At 35.2% G+C, this 22630-nt stretch overlaps 1 protein-coding gene across 1 annotated transcript in view; it reads right to left on the bottom strand.

Annotated features, from left to right (window-relative positions):
* Positions 1–22630, bottom strand: part of LOC103899476 (protocadherin-11 X-linked) — a 532785-nt gene that overhangs the window by 435131 nt on the left and 75024 nt on the right. Inside the window, exon 3 of the mRNA XM_019472250.1 lies at positions 10425–12911. Coding sequence (XP_019327795.1) covers positions 10425–12911 — 2487 coding nt within the window. The remainder of the gene's footprint in view (positions 1–10424; positions 12912–22630) is intronic.

Below are 22630 nucleotides of genomic sequence, written 5' to 3'. Positions count from 1 at the left end.
ATTTTAGAAATAGATAAATAAGACATAAAAGCAACAGTGCTCGGTAATTCAATATGAAAGCAAAAATATATATTAAAAAATATTTGTTAAAAAGATTTTACAAATAATACTTAAGACCAGGATATACCATAAATATGTTTTATGGCAAAATGGGAAATCACTGAAAATGTGTAACAAAAAACCCCCACAGCATTACACTTTATGTTAAAAAAATAATTCAATTTACATCACAAACCAGCTTTGTTCCTGACAGCACCCTACTGCCCTTCAGCAGTCCTCCACTCAATTAAATTCAGAAGGATTTAAAGATATCCTCCAAAGTCCAATCTATCTTCTGATATGATAGGCAGCTTTCACACAAACTGCAGATTGTATGCCATAGCTTTTCCTTGGAGTGACTCACTCGATATCAGGGCATGTTTGAGATCGAGTGGCATTGAGCTTTGGTAGACACGCATCCGTATGAAATCCAGGCATTAACAATATCACACAGGATGCAGAACAGCAAATCTGAGAGCCATCTTTGGCTCCTGGCATCGTAGGGCTAAAAGCAGCGATGCAATTAATTTACTCTGTTAAACTGGCAACAAATAAAGAACTATTCTTTTTGCTGAGCCACACATAGCACTGTAACTAACCAAAACCAAACTCTAGGACTTTATCTATAGACACAGACCTGCCTGCACTGGTGACAGGGGTGGCAATGTGCACCAGATAAAAGGATGAATCCCTTGAGTTTACTGAGATGCTGATGAATAATAATAATTGCAGTCTAAAGTACAACAAAATAACTTAGAAAGTATAATAGATATTCCAAAGAAAATACAATGAGTTTTCAATTTCAAAACCAGCATTTGGGCATCTCAGTGATTTTTGCTTCTAATTTATTCTGACTTCTATGTAGTCAGAAAATAGTATTTCTGCAGGTGAAAACATCTGAGAAACAAAGTTGTTTTTGACACACATACACCTAGCTTTGACTCAGGATGCTAACACTCATTTTTAAAAAAACCCCAAAACTAAATACAGAATTTTTTGACTGGCCTCCATTTAGCCTTCACATCATTGAAAAGTGTAGAAATTGGTATTTGGCACACGTACATATTTGGTCAGTACACATATAGGCTTTCATGAGACTTTCATGAACCCATTTAACCATCAAAAGGAAATGAGCTCTCTGAACAAGTCTTACGTCAGTCTATGAAAGAATTACTTTTTTAAAAGTGATACTTAGATGTAAGAAAACAAAAATTTAAACAGAGGAAATGCATGAAACTGAACCACTTAAGAGGTTGCTGGCTTTTCCCTTAGTGCATTTGGACGGTTATTATATTTGGCTGTGCTGACTCAAGAGAGCTAGAAGAGAGAGATTACTGATTTGGACCAATAATCCAACCACTTGAGGTACCTTTTATTTCATGCATGTAACTCTTAAAGTTTAAAATCATCCTAGATTCTTTTAGAATTATTTAATGATAGACTAGAATGATATGACCAGTGAAATACTAGGAAAAAGGTAGACCCTCAGCTAGGTTTAAAGCAAAAAACCTAGGAATCTCATGAAAAATATTTTTCTCTGCAAGCACATAACTGGCACATTTAAATTACAAAGGTACTTATCAAAGGTTCTCTTCATACTCAGTGTAAGAAAGTAGGCACTTCTAGAGGGCATGTAGTCCTAAAATAAAAATAACCTGCTATGCCTTTTCACTACCAGAGAAAAAACTGAGGGCAACTATATGTCCACTTGAGATAATTAAATTACATGCTTGAAGTTAGATTAGATTAACCTAGTCCAGTATCTCAACTCACTATCCCTCAATTAAAAAAAAAAAATGTTTCAATGTAAGCATTCAAATTATTTGGTGCTTTTCTTAACCCACTATTAGTTTTATGTGTATGAGTTTTCTCTTCAAGGAAATACAACCTAATTATCATAAGAACAGAAATCCAAAGATTCAAAAAACAAAGAAAAACCAGAAACAAAGTCTGTGAAATCCTACTATCTTGCTGACAAACAACTCTACTAGGCCAAAGGGTTATTACTCTTGACAAGTATCTTTGAATGTTTCCCATCACCCACCTACGAAGCGCCTAAGCGAACAATTGCAATAGCAATAGGCAGGACCAATCTTTGTTACACTAAACAATACTTCTTGAATAAATTCTTTACTATGTTAGGAATGAACTTTCAACCCAAAGCAACTGGCTGAATTGTGGCATTGAGTCAATAAATATCATTACTGTGTGTCTAACCACTGAAAGTGTTGGTTTTTTAGTTTAAAGCATAAATGCTGCAAGGGTATGATAAATAGGAATAGCAAAACTGTCTTACAGATACATAAAATTCTTCCCAAGAAAATGATTTCATTATCGGAAATGAAAAATGTTCTGTAACAGTCATAGCTATAATTATGCAATACAATATGCTAAATTACAATACGTACTTCATTATTAATAGAATTTATTTTACAGATCAAATAGCCAAATACACATTTTTAAAAGAGCCAGATAGCAAATGTGCAGGAAACTATAGGCAACAGTCATGGTAGACACTCTACAGTCCAAGAACTGAGGCAACGTGATTATTAAGTACAAGCCTATAAATATTTTTACATCAAACATACAGTAATGTGTAAGAATTCCATGTTGTAGTCTAATTCATGAATCATTAATAACTTTTTCTTTAAAAGAAAGTTATATATACTGTATACATCCCAGTTAAAAGCAGTGTCTGTATTTCATTTTATTCTAGCAAACTAATATTACATGTCTTCATATAAGTGCAGAAAACAGGGTTCTTTATACTCCTTTGCTTCCTAAGAGATTTTTGCATTGCATATGAAATTCTAATATTATAGATGATACATATTAAGCATTACTCCCTAAAATGTGAGGCAATATACAAGAACTTGCAACTAACCTGCAAACGAAGCTATGATATTCAAATTTTATTTTTTAAATGACCTGTGCTAAATTAGAAATTATAATGTAAAAAAAATTAAATTAAAAAAGTTAACTATAAAGAAAAACAATTTGGGAAAAAAACCAACAGTAGGCCATTTTTTTCCCCATGTGCTGGCTAACAGTGAAAAAAGTATGTATGCTATTTCCTATTTTATCACACTGAAAAGCAAGCCACTGGATCTATGACTTTTTTTTTTAAATAAAAGTACTTCAAAAGGTTAAATGTATGGCACCTGTTACACAGACATTATCTAGATTTCAGCAAGCAAAATGCAAATTAAATTTTATTTTTAAAAGTTAAGTGAATACTTTCCAGTTATTTAAAACATGATCATTTATTATAAAATGTGGATAAGAAAGCAGGTGGTACTCATTTTTCACTACTACTATTGTGCCTATAAAATGAGAAAGCAGTGATTTGATCAATTCTATTTATGATCCATAGCAGCAATAACATCTTTAAAAATATTATGGTATAGATATAAATAACACTTAATTCTTAACATGTATAATGGTGCTATAAGTGACAACAATTCATTTGTTTTTCTTTTAAATGCAGGGAGTATAAAGAACTTTACATTCTCTTTTTAATGTATGAATAAAATTTATTGCTCCCTTTTAATATATTTATAGAAACAAAATTCCTAATTGTTTCAACTAAAATAAATAAGGAAAAAATCTGGGACAATAAGATTACAAGCAAAATAAATTTACCATAATCGCCAACTGTGAAGAAGGATGGGTCACATTACTTTTTTCTTAGCAAAACTACATTATAGAACACTATAGCACAATGTACTAAAATTCCTTTGTCTTTTCTTTTTAAAAAATTCTTGCCCTTGATACCTTTCAGTAGGGCAGCTTGAACAGTTCATCGTCACTTCCAAACCCCTCTGGAGATCAGACGATAAATTTCTTCGGCAATCAGAGACAGGACAAAGGGCTTTCTCGTGCTATTTCCTTGTTTTCATGTTTGCTGGCTTAACATCATTGTGTACACGTACGACTTCAGTATATAACATCAGATGCGATGACGTTCAGAGCTGGCAAACAGAGAAACAGCATGAGAAAAGCCCTTTCCTGCATAATTTTCCCCATATATTGTAAAGTTTGTTTCCAAATTTCTACCATGTCAATCACTGTATGGTTTGAGAAGTACTGAACTATTGCAGTTCTAAGTAACCAACCATTTTTGATGTGTGTGTGTTTTCAGGTTTCTATACCCAAGCAAAGATCTGCACACATCTATATACACATAGCAAAAATGCTGAAACGGAAGGAGCCACAGAAATGGCTTCTATGTATGTTATTCTAGGTTTCTTACTATTTTTTTTTGCTATATCAGCTCAAAACCCCAAGTGCTGTTGCAAGATTACAGCTATCGGAAGACTACCATACTACCTAGAACATGTTCCTCAGGGTTTTAGCAGACTTCATTCAAGAGCATCGTTCCAAAGAGCATAAAATATTTTGACTTGAAGAGTTATTTTGCATCTTTAATCTATATTTATCATCAACAGAGTTAGAGTCCTAAAAGTTCACAGAAATTAAGCCATTCCTATCAATCATTTCACAGGAAAGAAAGGACTATCAATACCACAGTCACCAAGACACTAGCCACTCACTGGTCAGGAAATTGCTATCAACTGCAGATTATTGAGTGCAATACCTTGTAGGAGAAAATAGGAAAAAAAAGAAGTGTGAAAATTAAACCGCAGTTAAATCAGACTTCTTTGTTGACAGTGGTTTATAGCTATAGGTCATTTAAAAAAACAAAGTCGGGTCACAAGGAGAAAAGAGTAAACTTTTCAGTTATCCCACTGAAAAAATGAAGGTGAAATACACTTAATGTTTAGGAAAATTTATGCTGCTACCACCCCAAGGCAAGCTGCTATTGGAGAGAGAATTGCGTATCATTCTAGCTTGCATAAAAATCACCCAATTATTAATGCTGGAACTTCATCTACCAACTTCGGTATAAACTCAGTCAGTGAGTTCTTACTGGAAAAAAACCCGTCTTTGTTTTCTCTGAATTAGTTTTTACTTAAATGTCATATTGAATTTTTTTTTATTTTTTCCTCACACAAAATATGAATTTCTTTTCTCGTTTCTTCCCATTTGTGTTTTGTTTTTGTCTTCTACTATGAGGCAAGGGTGGTAACTTTCCAGATATCTTCCCCCATGCTTTTCCAGTGAAAAATATATATTAAAATAACAATTCTGACAAAGTTTTTCTTCAAAATCTTCCACAGAGGAAAAGCATTTTCTTGACCAGCTTTACTTCAGTAGTACTGCACATTTAAGTAACTGCTCACTAACTTCCGAGTCACAGACTTTCACTTATCCTTCAGTTAGAACTCTTTTTTCCAGATGTGAATTTCAGGTTTTTTTCTGAAATGTATACACATGGCAGCATATCAGAACTACCAGCAAAATTACCAGCCAGAAAATTAAGAGAAAATAACAAGAACAGTTAGAACTATAGTAATCAATTTTGAAAGGGCTTTTAGGAAGGGCTTATACCAACAACTATTTAGCTGATATTTAGAAGAAAGTGTTCTTTTCGTGTAATTTACTCTGTATCTGTTAATGCAAAGTACCAGTGTTATCTCTATACCCTTTTACATACCAGAAGCATCAGCACTGCCTGCTGATTATTACAGTATACTAGATTAAACTCCCTAGTCTCACTGTTATTAAACAAAACAATAAATTCTGCAGCTGAAGAGTCACATAACAGGTGAGTTTTCAGAGCTATTAGTTTCAGGAACAGTGCAATATTCTTTCAATTGACATCCTAAGCACACTGTTCTCATACTGAGTGGGAAGCTACAACAACATTTCACCACATTTCAAATCAGAATCAGAAAACCAAATATACCACCACAGTAAACAGGTCTAAGCAGTCGCTAATGAGACAGTAGGGCCCCAAAAAGGCAGTGTATATTAAATGAGGTCTACTTCCCATTCAGATTTCTTTAAGGAATAGAATGTTTATCTCCAGTCAGTTTCTAACAAACAAGTTGAGCAGAGATCACTGTGTCATCTGAAATTTCTATTCCTAAGTATGGATATGTTCACAGATGATAGAATCCTGGCTACTAAAAACAACTAATGAAGATTTGCATTAGTAAATATGAGAAGAATCAATCTGCACACCTGTTCACTCCCTCAACAACGTCCCGAAGATGGCATAGTGTACTAGCAGCGGAGCTAAATTAACATACAGACCAGAGTCCACTGTGAAGCAGGGAGAACCACCAAAAGGCATGTAATCTTAGATTCAGAGCATGATTGCAACTTCCAGCTCTATCAGTGGAAGAGGTGGACTGAAACTGACCCAAGTCCTCCAGTGCTGCTTTCATGAACAGCCACACTTCTTCACTAACACAAAGTCAGATAAAACTCGTTCTTAAGCTAAAGTTTAAAATGACAATACAAAAGGTGACAGGACCCTTCCTGAGTGATCAGGTGTTTATTTTCGAGGATTTCTACTGTTCCTATAGTATGCATTATACTATTTTCAAATAAAAAGAATGCCTGAAATAGCATTAATTAAAAGAAAGGGACAAGAGGGAGGATGCATGGGAAGTTCTAATGAACCTCTGTGGCAGTAACTTCTTTGAACCAAGCTGCCAGCGATCACATTGTAGTCTATAATTATACATGTTTTGAATAGACAGGCTGATACCTAGACAGGAATTTGAACTGTCTGAAAGTTGTTTAAAGTTTTGCAGAGTTGAGCAAAGATTTCAGATTTTAAAATTGTGTTACATACTACATGAAAACTAGACTGGAAAAGCCTCTCCTTTCTTTTCATCATTGCAGCGCAAATGCAAAAAGAATTAGAAGATTTGTGTCAGTATGAAATACTTCACATAGTCTGCTCTCACTAAGATAAATGTCAAAAGCAATTGAGCTTTTACAAAGCTTGCAGACAGATAAACTTTAAAGGTGCTGTATGTTTTTCTACCAAAGAAATGCATCTTTCTACAAGGCCCATGACTACCAAACCAATGAAAATCTGATGACACTGAAAGTCAGTTTGATTTTATGAGCCTCCAAATATCCTAGTTTGAAAAACCTTATTATGAATAAGAAGCTCCTTCACAATTTACCTCTTAGTAAAACTTCTTTAAGAGTTCTCTCTACTACATCCCAAAAGAAAGCATGCTATTCTGAAGGTCTACTGTCACCAGTATTTATTAATTCCTACTGTGTAACTTCAAAATAATGATATCTCTCTCCCTTGCCCTTTCTCACATACAAGTACAACAGAAGCTTGATTTCTCTCTTAGAGATTACATTAGAACCATACTTTTCCCTCTTCAACTTCCTGTAGTTCATGATTCAATGTGTCCTCAGCTGCTTCAGGAGTCTCTGGTTCCTTCTCCATAAAAATTTCAGCTGTATTGCTGTATTTATTTGCCCACGTGACCACTAAAGAGATATTTTGATTTTTTTAGTAGAAAAACCTTTCCATCTGCTCTTGCATGCTTTTTGAGTACAACTGTTATAATGACTTTCTGTCATTTTATAGATCATTTAGGCAAATTTAGCAGTAAAGCAAACACATAATTTCCTTTCTTTAAAGACCTGAATCAATACCATTCAGACATACACAAAATTTAGAGCTTCAAAAGAAACATATATTTTTAGCTTTAACTAATTATTATTTCAAATATCTTGCATGCACAAAACTATGAACTGTTGAGATGTGTGGCCTATTAATATCAGCACCCATTAGAAACTGAAGAGGTATCTTCACAGTGAATATAATCTTCTTTAGTCTCCTTCAGAGAGCTTTTGGCTTGTAAAAGGGATGCATTACAGTAATTGTTAGTGATAAAGTAAAATATTTTTTCTCACATTAGACATCTTATTTTCATTTTTCAAACTAGCACATCTCCCTTTTTAACTGAACTTATTATCCTTCAATTCTCCAGGCTGTCCTACAGTTTTCTGAAAATTCAGAGTGTACGACACAAATGCATCATTAACCACAAACATCCTGTTAGTCTCCGAGCCTGGAGGATGGCGGAACAGCATGACATCTGAAGCACTGTGGCAGAAGCTTAGTTTTGTTTGTTTCATTTCTTTACCGGCTGACAGTGACAACTCTAAGTTAGTCTGTCCTGAGCCACCTTCTATAGCCCCACAGGAGATAAAACTATACAGACTACAATATACAAAACCAGGTTGGGAGTAAGACTGACTTTTAAAAGATCCGTTGACATTTAAGAAATACTTTGCTTGTTTTTACTTATCATGAAATACAATTCTGCCTTTGTGATCATGGTCCAACACAAAGGATTTAACTCTAGTGGCCTTTCTTGCCCAAGTTATGTAAATAAATACATTAATCAAATTACTTATATTTTATTTAAATAAGTAAACAAAAAATGTGAATTCATGTGTTTAAAGGTAAATGTTGCTTTCAAATTAGTGTAAAAGGCCATTGATAGTGAGCAGTTATACTTTCTCCAACAATGTGATCACTTTCATACAGAAAAATAAACCTAAAAGAAGGATAACTGTACATTTAACAAAATCAGTACAAATAGTAATATTAATCTCTTTTTTATATATTCAGCACATCATACTAATATAATTTCAGGTACAGCTATATGAAGATAAGCTACTATCAGGTAATGAGAGGTAATGAGTATTAAAAAAAAAAAACAGTTCTATTCTGCTCTTCCAGATAGGAAGCCCCTGTCATTGACCTTTAAGGTACAGATAAAAGAAAATGCTCTTTTCCCCAACCAACTTCTAAAGAAGAGAACTGCTTTCCATTCTACTTTAAAAGCCCCTTCTGATGGAAGAACTATGTTAGTAAAAACCTAGAGAGTCACCAGCTTGCTTTCTTTATCAGCAGCATTACTGCATGTATTTGAGCAGACAATGGAAGAACCTTTTTGGCTCAGAGGAACTATACCAGAACTCAATTGAAAAATCACTTAGATCAGACCTACAGAGATGCTGAAAACAGCACCACCCTCCTCAGAGTTATGAGAGTTCAAACAGATGAACAAATTAGCAAGAAGCTTTTCTAATGTGTAATTTAAATTAACACATTCAAATACCTTTAATAGAAAATACTCAAATCTCGAAAAGCGATACATTTTTCATTGCTGTCGTGTCTTAGAAATAAGATTTTTTTTTTCCTTCAATTTTTCTGTTAATGCATCTCAGAAAAAGATGAAAGTTTTATAAAGCGTAGTGATATGGACTACCGCACAGATTTGTGGTGGTAAGGGGAATGAAATACAATAAAATAAACAACCCATCCCGCAATTTTCAAAAATATGATGACTGCTTTGAATGACGAGCTTTTTTTAGGCACATTTTGTTATCACTATAGTGGTAATAAAACAAAGCCCACAGAAAATAATTCAAAACCTCAGCTGGAGCAAAAAGTCTATCAGACAGTCATGCTGAGGATTTGTTCCCGAGCAATAGTATTAAAACATATTAACAATAATATAATAAACTCTCCTGAAACATTTGTTTCTTTAATGATTAATTCCTTGACTAAATAAAGCTTAACTAGAAAACTATTTTCACTGAAAACTTTGTGGTATTTGTGAAGAAAGAGAAGTAAACAGGCAAACAACAAAGCTTTATTATTAATGAAACTTTTCAGAATATGAATAGACATTAGATTCAATTTCCAGTGACTTAAAGCCTTTCTGTAGGGTCTTGAAGAATAAAAGGTACTTTGGTTCTCATTTTATTTTTAATCTTAAGCTAAGGATTCTTTAAACATTTCCTTTGCTGTACTGAATTTCTGAGAAGCTAGTATCTGGTTTATCAGGCACAGCAGCAAATAACTGAGAGCAATTATACTGATGCTTCTAATTTTCCCCTAGCTTTGCCTGTTGACTGTGTCATTCCACCAGATTTAAGTAGTCCAGTATGTTTCTAGTCTGAAAAAGGCACTGAAATTCTCAGAGGAAAATCCTTGCCTGCTTTTGAGAGACCTTGAAGTAAAGCTATGCCCAAACGAAGGCTGCAATTCCAGACTCCATTAATATTAAGAACCACTTATCAGATCCTGTAAAGCTTTATTGCTTTCCACCTGGCCTAGATTTCTTCAATTCTTGAGCATACAATACTACAGAGGACAGTACCATAGCCCCTCTCTGCCTTACAGAGCTGCACTAGGTGCTGCAGTAATGCAGGAAGTGCCATACTGCCATCTGCAGTCAGGAATACCCACCAATGTAACAATTCACTGCTCAATTTCCTTACAGCCAACAGTCATTTTCTTTTAATTTTCTCCCTTAACACTGATGAATCTTAAATTGTTTACTTTTCAATGCCTCGATCAAACATGACCTTTCAAACTTTTAATCCTTGCAGAGAAAGTTATTTTGCAGTGCTTAGAGCTGGAGTTATAGTAATGGCAAAGTAAGAAGGGAAGGAGAAAGAAAGCACCTTAAAATTTCCATTACCTGTCTGGTGTGTATGGGGCCCGGGGTCTTGAAGCCTCCTTGACAGCTGCATTCAGAAACACTGTAAGGGTCTGAGCTGCTTGATGAGCACTTGGAAAGTGAGTCACAGCCCACCACAAAGGTGTTATCTAGAGGCAGTTCCTGAATGACATGGTGCTTCTTGGGGGGTACAGGAGTCTCAGGTTTAATTTGAAAGGTAGGCTGCGGAGAAGCAGACTTGTAGTGCTTTGCTAAATCTGGGCTGTCAGGCTTAAATGTGGTTGGTGTGGTGGCCCAGTTATATTTTCCCATAGTCTGTTCTTCTAGCTCTACAGGAATGTCTAAAGTGCCATTTATGTGCTCGTGGCCAGGATCATCAGGCTTAGATTCTTCAATAGTCACAAAGTTGAGGAGGAGACTTTTTGGAGAACGCTTCTTCTTCTTCTTCTTTTTCTTGATCTGCCTATTCTCTTGGTTTGGGGAAACCCATTCACCACTCTGCTTGTTTTTTTGGACAACCTTGTGCCTAGGCGTCTGGCGGCACCGTACTAAAGCAGTAACAAAAATTACCAGAATAACTGTCATAGTGCCTGCAATAATGGCAATGATGATCTTGACATAATCATTGGTTTGTGGGGTTATCTCACCATCCCCAACATTCTGGCCAACTGGAGTTTCCATATTCCTGCGCACTAGCTCTTGTACGTAGGAACTGTTGGTGACTGTCTCATTCACAAACAAATGCACAAGAGCTACAGTATAAAGAGACTCCGGCTGTCCTAGGTCATTGACTTTTATCACCAGTCTGTGCAAGCCATGATCTGATGTAATTACCTTCTCCTTCAAAGTAATATTGCCTGTTAATTGGTCAATTGTAAACAAGCCCCTTGAGTTCCCACCTATGATGCTATAGCGGAGCTCTGCATTCATTCCTGTGTCATTATCAACTGCAAAGACTTTAGTAACTACAGACCCAGGACTGGCTGATGTTGGAACCAACTCATATGAATAATTAGATGAAGGAATAACAAAAACAGGCCTGTTGTCATTTACATCAACAACATTGATGGTCACTTTGGCAGTTGAGGAACGCTGCAGTCTTCCTCCATCCACAGCTTTCACCTGGAAAGTATATGACCCCTGCTGTTCCCTATCAAAGGTAATGTTAGGTCTTATTACACCAGTAAGTGGATCTATAATGAAATTATCTCTACCATTTAATATAGAGAGAGTGACCGCAGCATTCTCTCCAGAGTCAGCATCTGTAACTGTGATAAGCCCCACTGTGCCATACATGGGTAAGTTTTCTGGCACATAGAAATTATATTCATTATGTGTGAAAGCAGGGCTGTTATCATTCTGGTCCAGGACGGACACTGTCACAGTAGCATTGGTCTGCAAGGGTGGCATCCCATTATCCTTAGCCAGCACAGTGAAGGAGTACCTGTCTTGCTTTTCTCTGTCCAGCTTTCTCACTGCTGTCAGAATGCCTGTACGGCGGTCAAGGTTGAAAATAGGGGGTGCATCAGAACCCAGGATATAGCTGATCTCAGCATTGCGTCCACTGTCAGCATCTGTAGCACTTATCTTGGTTAGCTGAGTACCAGGAGCATTGTTTTCAGGGATGGAAAGACCTATGATAGGCTGTGTGAAAACTGGGGCATTGTCATTTTCATCTTTAATTTTGATCAGGAGCATTGCAGACTGGTTTAAGGGAGGTTTCCCTGAATCTGAAGCCACTATTTTAATGGCATATTCCCGTGTGGCTTCATAATCTAGAAATGTGGCTGTCTCCAAGAGAAACTGATTATCAAACACTGGCTTTAGCCTAAAAGGGACATCATGATCTGTAAAACAAGTAACTTTTCCATTCAGATCAGCATCCTTGTCCATTACTGTTATCAATGCAATTTTTGTATTAAGGGGAGCCTTCTCAGACAAAAGCACTGTCCCGTTCACTGGATTGATGATGTATCTTGTGTCTATTGATGGGACATTGTCATTAATATCTGTGACATTAACAGTCACTGTTGCTCTTGATGGAGTTGAACTGCCATCACTTGCCAAAACAGTTAATTTGTGTACAGGAGATTCCTCCCTGTCTAGCGGTTCTCTTATAGTGATGAGGCCGGTGGTGTTATCAATGGCAAACAGCCTTTTGGCCAAACTGGAGATCTGATTGCTGAAATAGAAGTGGATTTGTGCATTTGAGCCAAGGTCTGCATCAGTGGCATGGAGCTGAGAAACAGAGGCACCCACTGGAGCATTTTCTGGAACACTAACTTCAATGTCATTCTCTTTGAAGACTGGCCGATTATCATTCACATCAGTCACTGTGACTTGCAGGATGGCAGTGCTAGATCTTGGAGGGCTTCCACCATCTTCAACTTTAATTTTCATCACATAGGTATCCTTCTGCTCCCTATCCAGGATCTGTTGGACAATCAGTTGAGGCCACTTATCTCCCTCAGGTGTCTCAATTATATCAAGACCAAATACATTTTGACCCTACAAGACACAGAAAGAACATACTTTAGCATGTCAGTATATTTAAATAGAGAAACATCTCATTAATGTTCTGAAATTGTCATGGAATATATATTTTTATATATACTGTATACAGGAATATACATTTATATATTTACCTTTATTTTGCAATATCAGATTTTGCTTTAAGCTCTGGGGCCTTAAGAAAGCTTCAGAGCAAACATAGGAAGAAACGGATACTTTAGAAAAACAGGGGGCTTTTTTTTGAGGGGGTGGCGGTGTGTTTTGGTTTGTTTTTTTAACAGTTTCTCTATTTCTGCAGAAAAGTTATTAAATTCCTGGACAGATGTAATTTGATTTCTCTATTGTATCAGTGAGTGTGGAAAAGAGGAATGAAGCCAAAGTTCAGCCACATCCAAAGGCAAGACAGTATGCATACACTGGAGGACCTAAACCAATATTCAATTTCATGGAAAACAAGAAAGGTAAAGGGACTGTTTCTCTGTTCGTGGAGCAACTCTAGGCATGATCTGAAACCATTAGCACAAAAAACCAACTCCATCATTGAAAAGGGGCTTACTACATAATGCAGGTGTTAGATGGTACAGACAAAACTAAGTCATAACAATTTATTAGAAAAGTATTTTAAAACTCATTAAAACTATTCCTTTCTTCATCATTATATCTTTTATATCTGTAGTGAAAATTACAATCCCAGTGAGAAAAGAAGATCTATTTTCATTTCAAAAAATATCAGCGAACTGTGAGATCAATTTGAAAATAATAATTTTTTTTCATAGGATTTGTTGAACACCTAACACCCCTGGAACTGCGAAGAAATGCTACATATATTGCACAAACACAGCTTCTTTTAAAACACTAGTGTTGACAAAGTAGTCTGCTAAAATAAAGATTGGAATCTAGAAGTAGATTCCCTCTTCAGCTGTCTCTTCAGACAAGCAGGGATTAAGAATGTCACAATTATCCTCTTTTCTCTTCTCACATCTCTCACCCTTCAGAGGAAGAAATTATGTAAAGGCTGTATCTTCCATAAGGGCAGAGCTGGAAGGCAGAGCACTAAAGCTGAATGTATAGGATGACCAGAAAAAGAAGGCATTGATAAAGATGCTGACTAATTAGGATTTTCTTTTTATGTGTCATACTTGTAATAATGAACAACTGCATCCAGCCTGGTTCTTTCTCTGTTTATTGTGCACCTTTACCCATGTGTGTTCTATGTGTGTTCTAAACTGATTTGAGACACTTCAGACCAAAGGGAAAGAAAATGTTCCCAGTGTGCAAGATTCTTTATTTCTCATTGATTGTAAAAGACTTGTATTCACTGTATTTTGCTACCCACCGTTAAGTGAATGCATTTATAGGTCTGATTCCATGTAAGGCTGTACTCTTTCACTGATTTGTTTTCTCAAAGCCAGAATTTGACCCTACATAAATAATCATTTATTTCATGGAAGAGAACTATTCATCCACATTTCAAAAAATTACCGTGCCACTTGCACAGTATTTGTGACAACATTAAGTTGCAACTAGGGACAGTCTAAAGTGAACTGGAACACATTTTGAAACAATAAAACAAATACAGCTTTGGCTTCTTTAGCAGAAGGCATATGAAAATATAAGCCTTGCAAATCGTTTCTAAATCAAGATATACATTTTGAAGCAATTAGGTTAAATTTTAGAATGGTAATTCTCTGCTGATCTCTTCATGAAGGCGGAGTGTGAGTTTCCTCTTCATCTTCAATCTGGCTAGCAGTTATTTGCAATAAATTTCATAACTACTGAGAAATGATGAATTATATATTCTATGTTTTAACATAGATTTCCAGAAAAAAAAGTAACAGAAGCTAGAGGAAAAAAAAACCTGTCAGCTATCTTTTACTTCTTTATTTGTACACAAGTTGACAGATGGGCACTGATTATTCTGTCATTAGATCCCACAACTACAACAAACACTTCATATAGACTTTGAATATGTGCAGCTATACATATGCATACCCATTTCTGCTGTTCTTTAACTATCAAGTATGAAAAAGATATTTTTCAATATAGCATACGAGTTTGATATAAAATATAGAGCTTCACTTCCCCATCACTAGCAGTAAACTACTAGAGAACCAGAAAAGAATGCAAAGATCTCTTCCAAGTTAATTATTAAACATTTGAGTAATTTTCCATGGAAAAATAGTATCCAAGAGTATTTCTTGCTATTTAACACACGTTTATACATCTTTTTAAACCACCAAAAACAACAAAAAAAAGAGTTACAGAAAATTATACTTTCTCCTAATTCAAGCAAGCCTATTTCACGTTCTTTAAGGGATAAGGTTAGGTGTGACATTATGCTGCATTTTAACAAATGCATTTTCTAAGAACAGACAGTTCTCCCATTCTAAACACTCCAAAAAATGATGAAACATTCAAGAAACATATTTTTAAGATTATAAATACCTAATTCTCTCCTTTATGAGCAAAGAAATTGAGAGTTAAAAATCCTGAGAGAAACATGAAGAAAAACCTTCAGGATTAAACTCTTGATGATGAAGTAAATGGGTCTATCATCATTAAAACCTCAGGGAAATGAAAATTTCCATTAGAGTCAGACTGTTATTTGGACTGAACTGTACCTCAGTCACCACATTATCGCAGTGATCTGAAGGTTTCGTTCACACTAGGAAGGGTATGAGTCCATAGGAAAAGCATAATAGATAATTAACATTTATATAGTACCTTTCGCCATTAAAATGTCTGACTGGTAAAAATCTGCTACATTATGATCTCCAGCACTACAGAGGGATGGGAGTGAGAAAAAAAAAAGGTTGACTTTTTTAATCTAAAAAGACAGTTTAAGCAATGTAACCTAACTATTGGAGGCAAAACAAGGTTATGCCCATCTCAGAGCCAAGATTAGCTTTAAGAGGCTCTGGCCCTGATCACAGGATTCTTTATCAGGGCAATAAGTAAATCTGTTACCTTATTCAATTTTCATAACATCCTTTTCAGTGGATTCATGCACACAGTAGTCCCTGAAATAATGAAACTGGTATTCTTGTTGAACACTCCCTACTCATATATTTACCTGATCGTTTGTAATGGATCCAAATGTCCTTTTCGGAGCTGTTTTGGGCTGTCATGTAAATAAAAAATTAGAGAGTTTTTTAAAAACGGTAACATTTAGGTAGATTAATAAATACATAATCAATGACACATGGACACTTAATGTGATAAGCCAGAAGAGCTTCTAGTATTATGAACAGGACTGCACGTGATAAAGTGCACCTAACGCCTACACATAATTTGCCTCTAGACATACATATTGCAGTATCACAGTATCTCACCACAGTGTTTTGTAAAATCCATGGGGTATTGACTACCTAGACATTGTAATGAATGTTCAAATTGTAATGTGGGCTTCATTGTTGAGAGGAATGGGAAAAAAGACCAGCTCATAACAGTGGCACGGTCTGTTTTATTCAAAACATCTTACGAATTTACACTTGCAGACCAGTAAGTTGATAGAACATAGTAATTTCTCAAAGAAATAGGGAAGGGAAAGAATATTGTGCTCAATAACCATATAAAAACAACTGCTTGCGATACAAAGTACTCTGAAATTAAGACAGTCTATTAGTGATTATTTCTTAAAACATTACAAATTATATAATTGTATATAATAACTATACATAGTTAACTGCCAAAGAATAGATCAACACTGTCCTCAATCTTCATTCAAGAAGAGTATTCTGAAGCTTTAGAGAAAGACATACAAGCAAAGACAGTTCATTGTTTTGTGTCTACAACTTCGCCCTATACTTATTATAAATACTTACCTTCATGCACTGTAAATGACAAACACATTATAGGATGTATGTCTTTAGGTCAACTGAATCTTAAACAAAAGTCAAGGGCTAGACAACATGCATATAATAAACTTTCACTAATGTTCTACAGTAACTTATTTTAATGAACATTGCAACAAGCTAGAAGTGCACACTTATTTATTACATGTCAACAATCCTCCTAAAATCAGCTAGTTTTATTATTTCTAAAAATCTTACTCTGCCTGAAATCTAAAATAAGCAGTGACTAAATTCTAGCAGGCCAAATACAACAATACTGGGAAATAAAATGAACAAAATGTTAAAAATAGAAAAAAATTAAAAAGGAAGAAAAAAAAGATAAAAAGATCAGCTTCCCATTAGAAAGTAATTCAGTAATTCATTGAAGTAATTACTTAAGAATAAAACCTTTGGCTGAAATGCAGTCTTGTGTCCAAAGGACCCTAAAATATTTTCAGAAAGTCCAGAAAATAACGTATGTTTGCTAACTGCTAGTTATTTCAGATATAGCAACACACAAAACCTGTGCAGGTCTCCTGCAAAATTACAAGATAGGTCCCACAAACTGTATCCTTGTCTGTTTTTGTCAGGACATATGGAACTGCTCTATAACTGTTGTGTTATATTAGCAAAGAAAAGAATATAGTAGCACAATTTCAATTCCTAATGCAGAAAACTGGACAACAGTTATACAGTGGACAGCATTTTTAATAAAAGCTGAAAATTACACTTGCATTTTTCTTTCAAAGGTGATACTTTGGATGTGAAAATGTGAATTCTCAAAGCCAAACTAAAACCTTAAACACAAAATATTCTACTTGATAGGCAATAATGGATGTAAGTTCCTATAATAGGTGCATATTAGTACACTCAGATCTATAATTTCGTAAGAGTTGCAGCTCTAATAAAGGTCCCTTGTCTGCTATTACTTACACAGTGTGCAATTCATGTGTTCATGCATTCTAGAAGATTAAATTGCTGGATAGCTGTCCTGTTTAAAGACTGCACAGTCACTACCCTCATCACATCGCACAGCTTACAACCCAAAGTTACTTGAAATATGTGTTATTAATACCGATGGTTACCTTATGAACTGAGTAACAATACCTCAAAGGAGAAAATAAAATTACAAAGGTAAGAAATTTTTATAATGTAAAACTCAGCAGATGCAAAGTTGCTTACATATTTGAAACACTAGCTCTTTGTCAAAACAACTAGACTTTTAATCTGTAGGCCAAGATACCTATGAGTTTTGTTCATTTTATCGTTTTCTGTCAGTATCACACACAGTTTCACATGGTTTCCTTTGAAGCAAGCCAAAGCTTAGCTCTGAATAAACTGAACTTACAGGTTCAAATCCACAGTAAAAGTAGGACTTGGAAGCTTCCAATCATGCACGAACCTAAAGTGAATTTTGTGCATTCAGAACCCTGATTAGCTCCATCCCTACATAAAAGTTAAGGACATCATTTATTAGCAATGTGTATATCATAACTTGCTATTTTTCCACCTCCAATTATAAAAGAGCTTCTATAAATGTAAAGCACTGCCAAAGAATTCCTCTCCATATATACAACCACACACAAAATCTTACTCATCCTATGAAGCAGACAGAAAGCAAAATGCTGTAGATGGGATCAATAGAACATAAGGATAATAATGAACCATTTTATGCTGGAAAGGAACAGTGAAAAGTGTAATATGGAATGAAGAAGCAGACAATCAATGCATTTAAGACTGATTTTCTGAAGAAGAAAAAAAGGCTAGGAGGTATACCTAAACACAAAATTACTTCCTTGGAAATCTGAATTTAATGTTACTATAAAAAGACTGAAACTGTTCTAATAATTACATCGCTTGAGCCTCCTTAATCCTTTCGGATGATTTGTTCCTTTCTGTAAAGAGTTCCTTTCAATCTTGTCATATTCTGAACATTGTCAACTTTATTTTTTAAGATAGAAAAAGTTATCTGTCTACCTTATATATATCTAAGACAGAATATTTTTGCATCCTCCTCAATTCTTGGCATCCAATTCTCAGAACGTGTTTATTAGATCATGTTCACCTCCATTAAGGAGAAAGTTAGAGACAGTGAATACTACATTTTTAATATATTTACTTTTTTGCTGCCCTGATTTCTCCAGTCTACACTTAAAGCAAGCCTGAAACTCCATACCTAAAATGTGTTAATATTTTTAATCTACAAGCTTTACAAGGGAGAGAACATGGAGATCTGGAAAGTAGCAATACACACACTTAACATTTTCAAGACCACACCAGGTTTCAAGAGTAACTCTCTTCCCATATTACATCTTGGTCTGTGAAAATGCCGTTTCAACTTTTTTTTTTTTTTTAATGAAATCCAGCTTCTCTAATCCCGCTTCCCTTTTGAACCATGGATTAAAATTAAAAAAAAAAAAACCCACACCAAAATCCACAACCCAAAACAAAACAAAACCCCAAAACTTTTCTTTTAATAAAAATTCACTTCACATACCTCTACAAACTAGGGTAGGAGTAATGCTGTATCCACATTACTCCTTTAACATGATAAAAAAGTACCAAGATAATTGCTTACAAAAAAGTGGCAGCAGGAACTGGGCTGTCACTTGAATAGTCTTGCACAATGTACTGTAGACATACAATTATATATTTCAGCAAAATATGCAGCTGCGCCACAAAACTTTAAGGAATTTATCTTCACAATACTCCTGCTATATAAATAGTTGTACCACTATCTAAAGATGGGAAATTGAAGTACAGAGACATTTTATCAGTTGTCCAAGGTTTGTAGCTCGTCTGAAAGAGCCAGCCACTTCTGAATTATCAATCACGTTTGAAACTAAACTTTAGAACTTTAAACTTTAGAAACTAAACTTTAGAACTTAAAGTACTCTAGTATTTAGAAACTAAACTTTAGAATTTTAAACTTTAAACAGAAATTCTTTCATTTAGAGACACTCTTCCCAAAAGAAGAAAGGTCAATAGCTGCAGGTAAGGCAATTAGGAAAGTAACCTCCCCTCTTAATGTCCTCCATTGTAGTTGTTCAGAAATATTCACAGACATCCTATTGAACAGGAAACTACATTTTCAACACACCTGAAGGTGTGCAGATTAAGATATTAAATATGTTTGAGCTTTGCTCCGAATTCCCGTGTTTCCACAGCTAGATAAAGCTCCAGATACCTGACTTGTCCTTCAGTATGTTCTCTGTCTTTGTAGTCACACTATAGATATATAATGAAGAAAAAAAATTAGGATTTCTATTAGGCAACAATATATTCAATGAGTGTATTTTTATATTTGCATTATATATGTGTGACAATTACATATTTGCTCAATTGCCTAGTGGAGAACAGCAACAGGAACAGAACCGAGTATCTCTAAAAAAGAGAAATAAATGAGTACATGTTTTAGTGATGTAATTCTCTAACGCATCACTGTACTTTTGGAGGTAACAGCTAACACTTCTGTATTGCTGTTCAGAACAGCTCCTAAATCACAACCTCATTTTGCTTCGACAGCCAAACAAGGTATCTTAGGCTCCTAATCGCACATTTTAGAGCTCTCAGATGAATGCTGACTGGGTGTTGGAGCAGTGTGAACCTGTAATGCCCTCCTATTCACTACCTGCTCTATAACCAGATCAGTACTTTCAGGCAGAAGGCGATTAACCCCCCCAGCCACTTCTATACAAGAAAACAGAAACTGAGACGTTTCTGAAAATTCCTTTACCCTAAAGCAGAGACCGTCCAGTATCTTCAGTTTCCAGAAACTCCAGTGGGAACTGGGGGTGACGGACACATATGGATTTGGCTCATGACAAACAGAAAAACAAAAAATAAAATAGACAAAACCTTTGCCCTTTGTTAAAGAGGAGTACAATTTACAAAACCAACGTTCATTAAAATAATGTATTGTTATTATCTCATTCCCTCTTACACACACACACAAAATTTCAGCTAAGGTGCATGATTTCTTTAAATACATGGCATCTTCATTAAGACAAACACATATCCTAACCTCTGATGCTGTAGTTTTTCCAAGAAGTTATTTAGCAAGACTATCTTATTTGATCTGAGGCCCTTTGAAACTAAAGTTCAGCTGTGAGCAAAACCACTGTATCTTCCCTTTATGTTTACACTTTCAAGGAAAAAATGTTGACAAAACTTTCGTCTGAATGGCATGAGTATCTCACACACACACTCCCTTCTCTTCAGGAATCCTAGCATCCAGAAGCACAAAGAAAATAAATGAATAGGATAACATGTTCTCTGGATTTACATCACAAGGACATTCTTTCACATGCGGAGACCATACTTTAATGTGCGTGTATCCCTGCTTTATGAATTTTGACATTACAAAATACACACCCTTAATGCAGAAAACAATTCACGTGGGCAAAAATGTAACAGAATGAGAAAAAAACATAATATAATAACGTTCCCTTCTTTCATTTTCAATAGACTTCCCCCAGCTTTCACAAACAGGCTTTAGGAATTGTAGGCCTGTCGCAAATACTGCTGAAATGAACATGATAGTAAGCCCTTCTCAAGACCTCCACTCTTTACAGGGTTTTGTAAAACTCAGGAGAAAGTTTGTGTGGGACATTTAACTACCACAGGATCATTTTTTCTTTTGAAAGAAACGAAGCTATGCTTTTCCAAATAATGAAAACTTATCCTTTTTGTATTATTCTGAGAAAATAACAGTGGAACTACCATATTATACTGTAAAAGTACGCGACATATGTAAGTGCAAAATGCCACTTCACTACACATTGGAAGATAATAAATAATACTGCAATTTCAGAGTCATAAATCAGACAGTTGCTGAGAAGACGTATAGAGTGACAGTAAGTACTAAAAATAGATCCAGAGAGACTGAATTCTAAAACTCATTAAATAAAAGTGTTTTCACCACGTTGATCAGGGAAGGTAGGGCATAAACTAAAAGTGTATTTTCTGGTGCTGGATTTATCACGAAGACATCTTGTCTTCTTCCTCCTCCAGTGTTACTGACTCCTATTTATCTGAATCAGTAGAACAAAAGCAACATAAAAACGATGAAACATTTCCTTACTGTAAGGCAGTAACTTGACTCTGAAAGACGATTTTGAAAAGAACTCTTGTGCTAACTGTGTGTATTGAAATTTCTAGTATATAAACTGTCATGACTTTCTAGTTAACAAATTATATTCCTAAAAACAGCTTCCCTGTGAGTTGTTTGGGATCAAAAATCTTAAAAGCATATTTGATACATACTTTTATAAGTAGTTATACTCAAGAATATATTCCTTTCTAAAACCAAAAATTAAACTCCAATTTTACTCCAACTGAATACACTTGTGCATTTCTCAGAGTTAAAATCAGTGATGAAATTGATAGAATTGATTTGCAAAAAAGAAAATAAAATTAAGAATATTAGAATGGCATGTTTACAGGGGAAACACCAAACACTTATCATTCCATTCCAGCTTTTCTGCTCAGTTTTTGTTCACTGTTTATATTCTCTATAGCAGTTCAGTCTTGAATATACACTATGAATTTTGGCTAATAGGCAGGGGTTGTTCCTCCAACAGAAAAAACACGTGGAAAAAAACATAGAACCACAGAACACAATAAGGCAACATTGAAGCATGAAGAACACCAGCTTCAGAAGGTAAATACAATATCCATCTCCTGTTGCAAAGATCTAGATTAGTCCCACCAGGTAATGTGTATCGTCCAATAAATTGTGAACTATCTATGCTCTGAGGCTGAGATGAGCTCTCCCACAATTCATGAGAAAGATTGCATAGAGTGGTTAATCATAGAATCATTGAGGTTGGAAAAGTGGAAAAGACCTCTAAGATCATCAAGTCCAACCGTCAACCCAACACC

This window comes from Aptenodytes forsteri, unplaced genomic scaffold, assembly GCF_000699145.1.
Source record: "Aptenodytes forsteri isolate BGI_AS27 unplaced genomic scaffold, ASM69914v1 Scaffold371, whole genome shotgun sequence".
In the NCBI taxonomy this organism is placed as follows: Eukaryota; Metazoa; Chordata; class Aves; order Sphenisciformes; family Spheniscidae; genus Aptenodytes; species Aptenodytes forsteri.
This window is presented reverse-complemented; position numbering and strand designations above follow the sequence as displayed.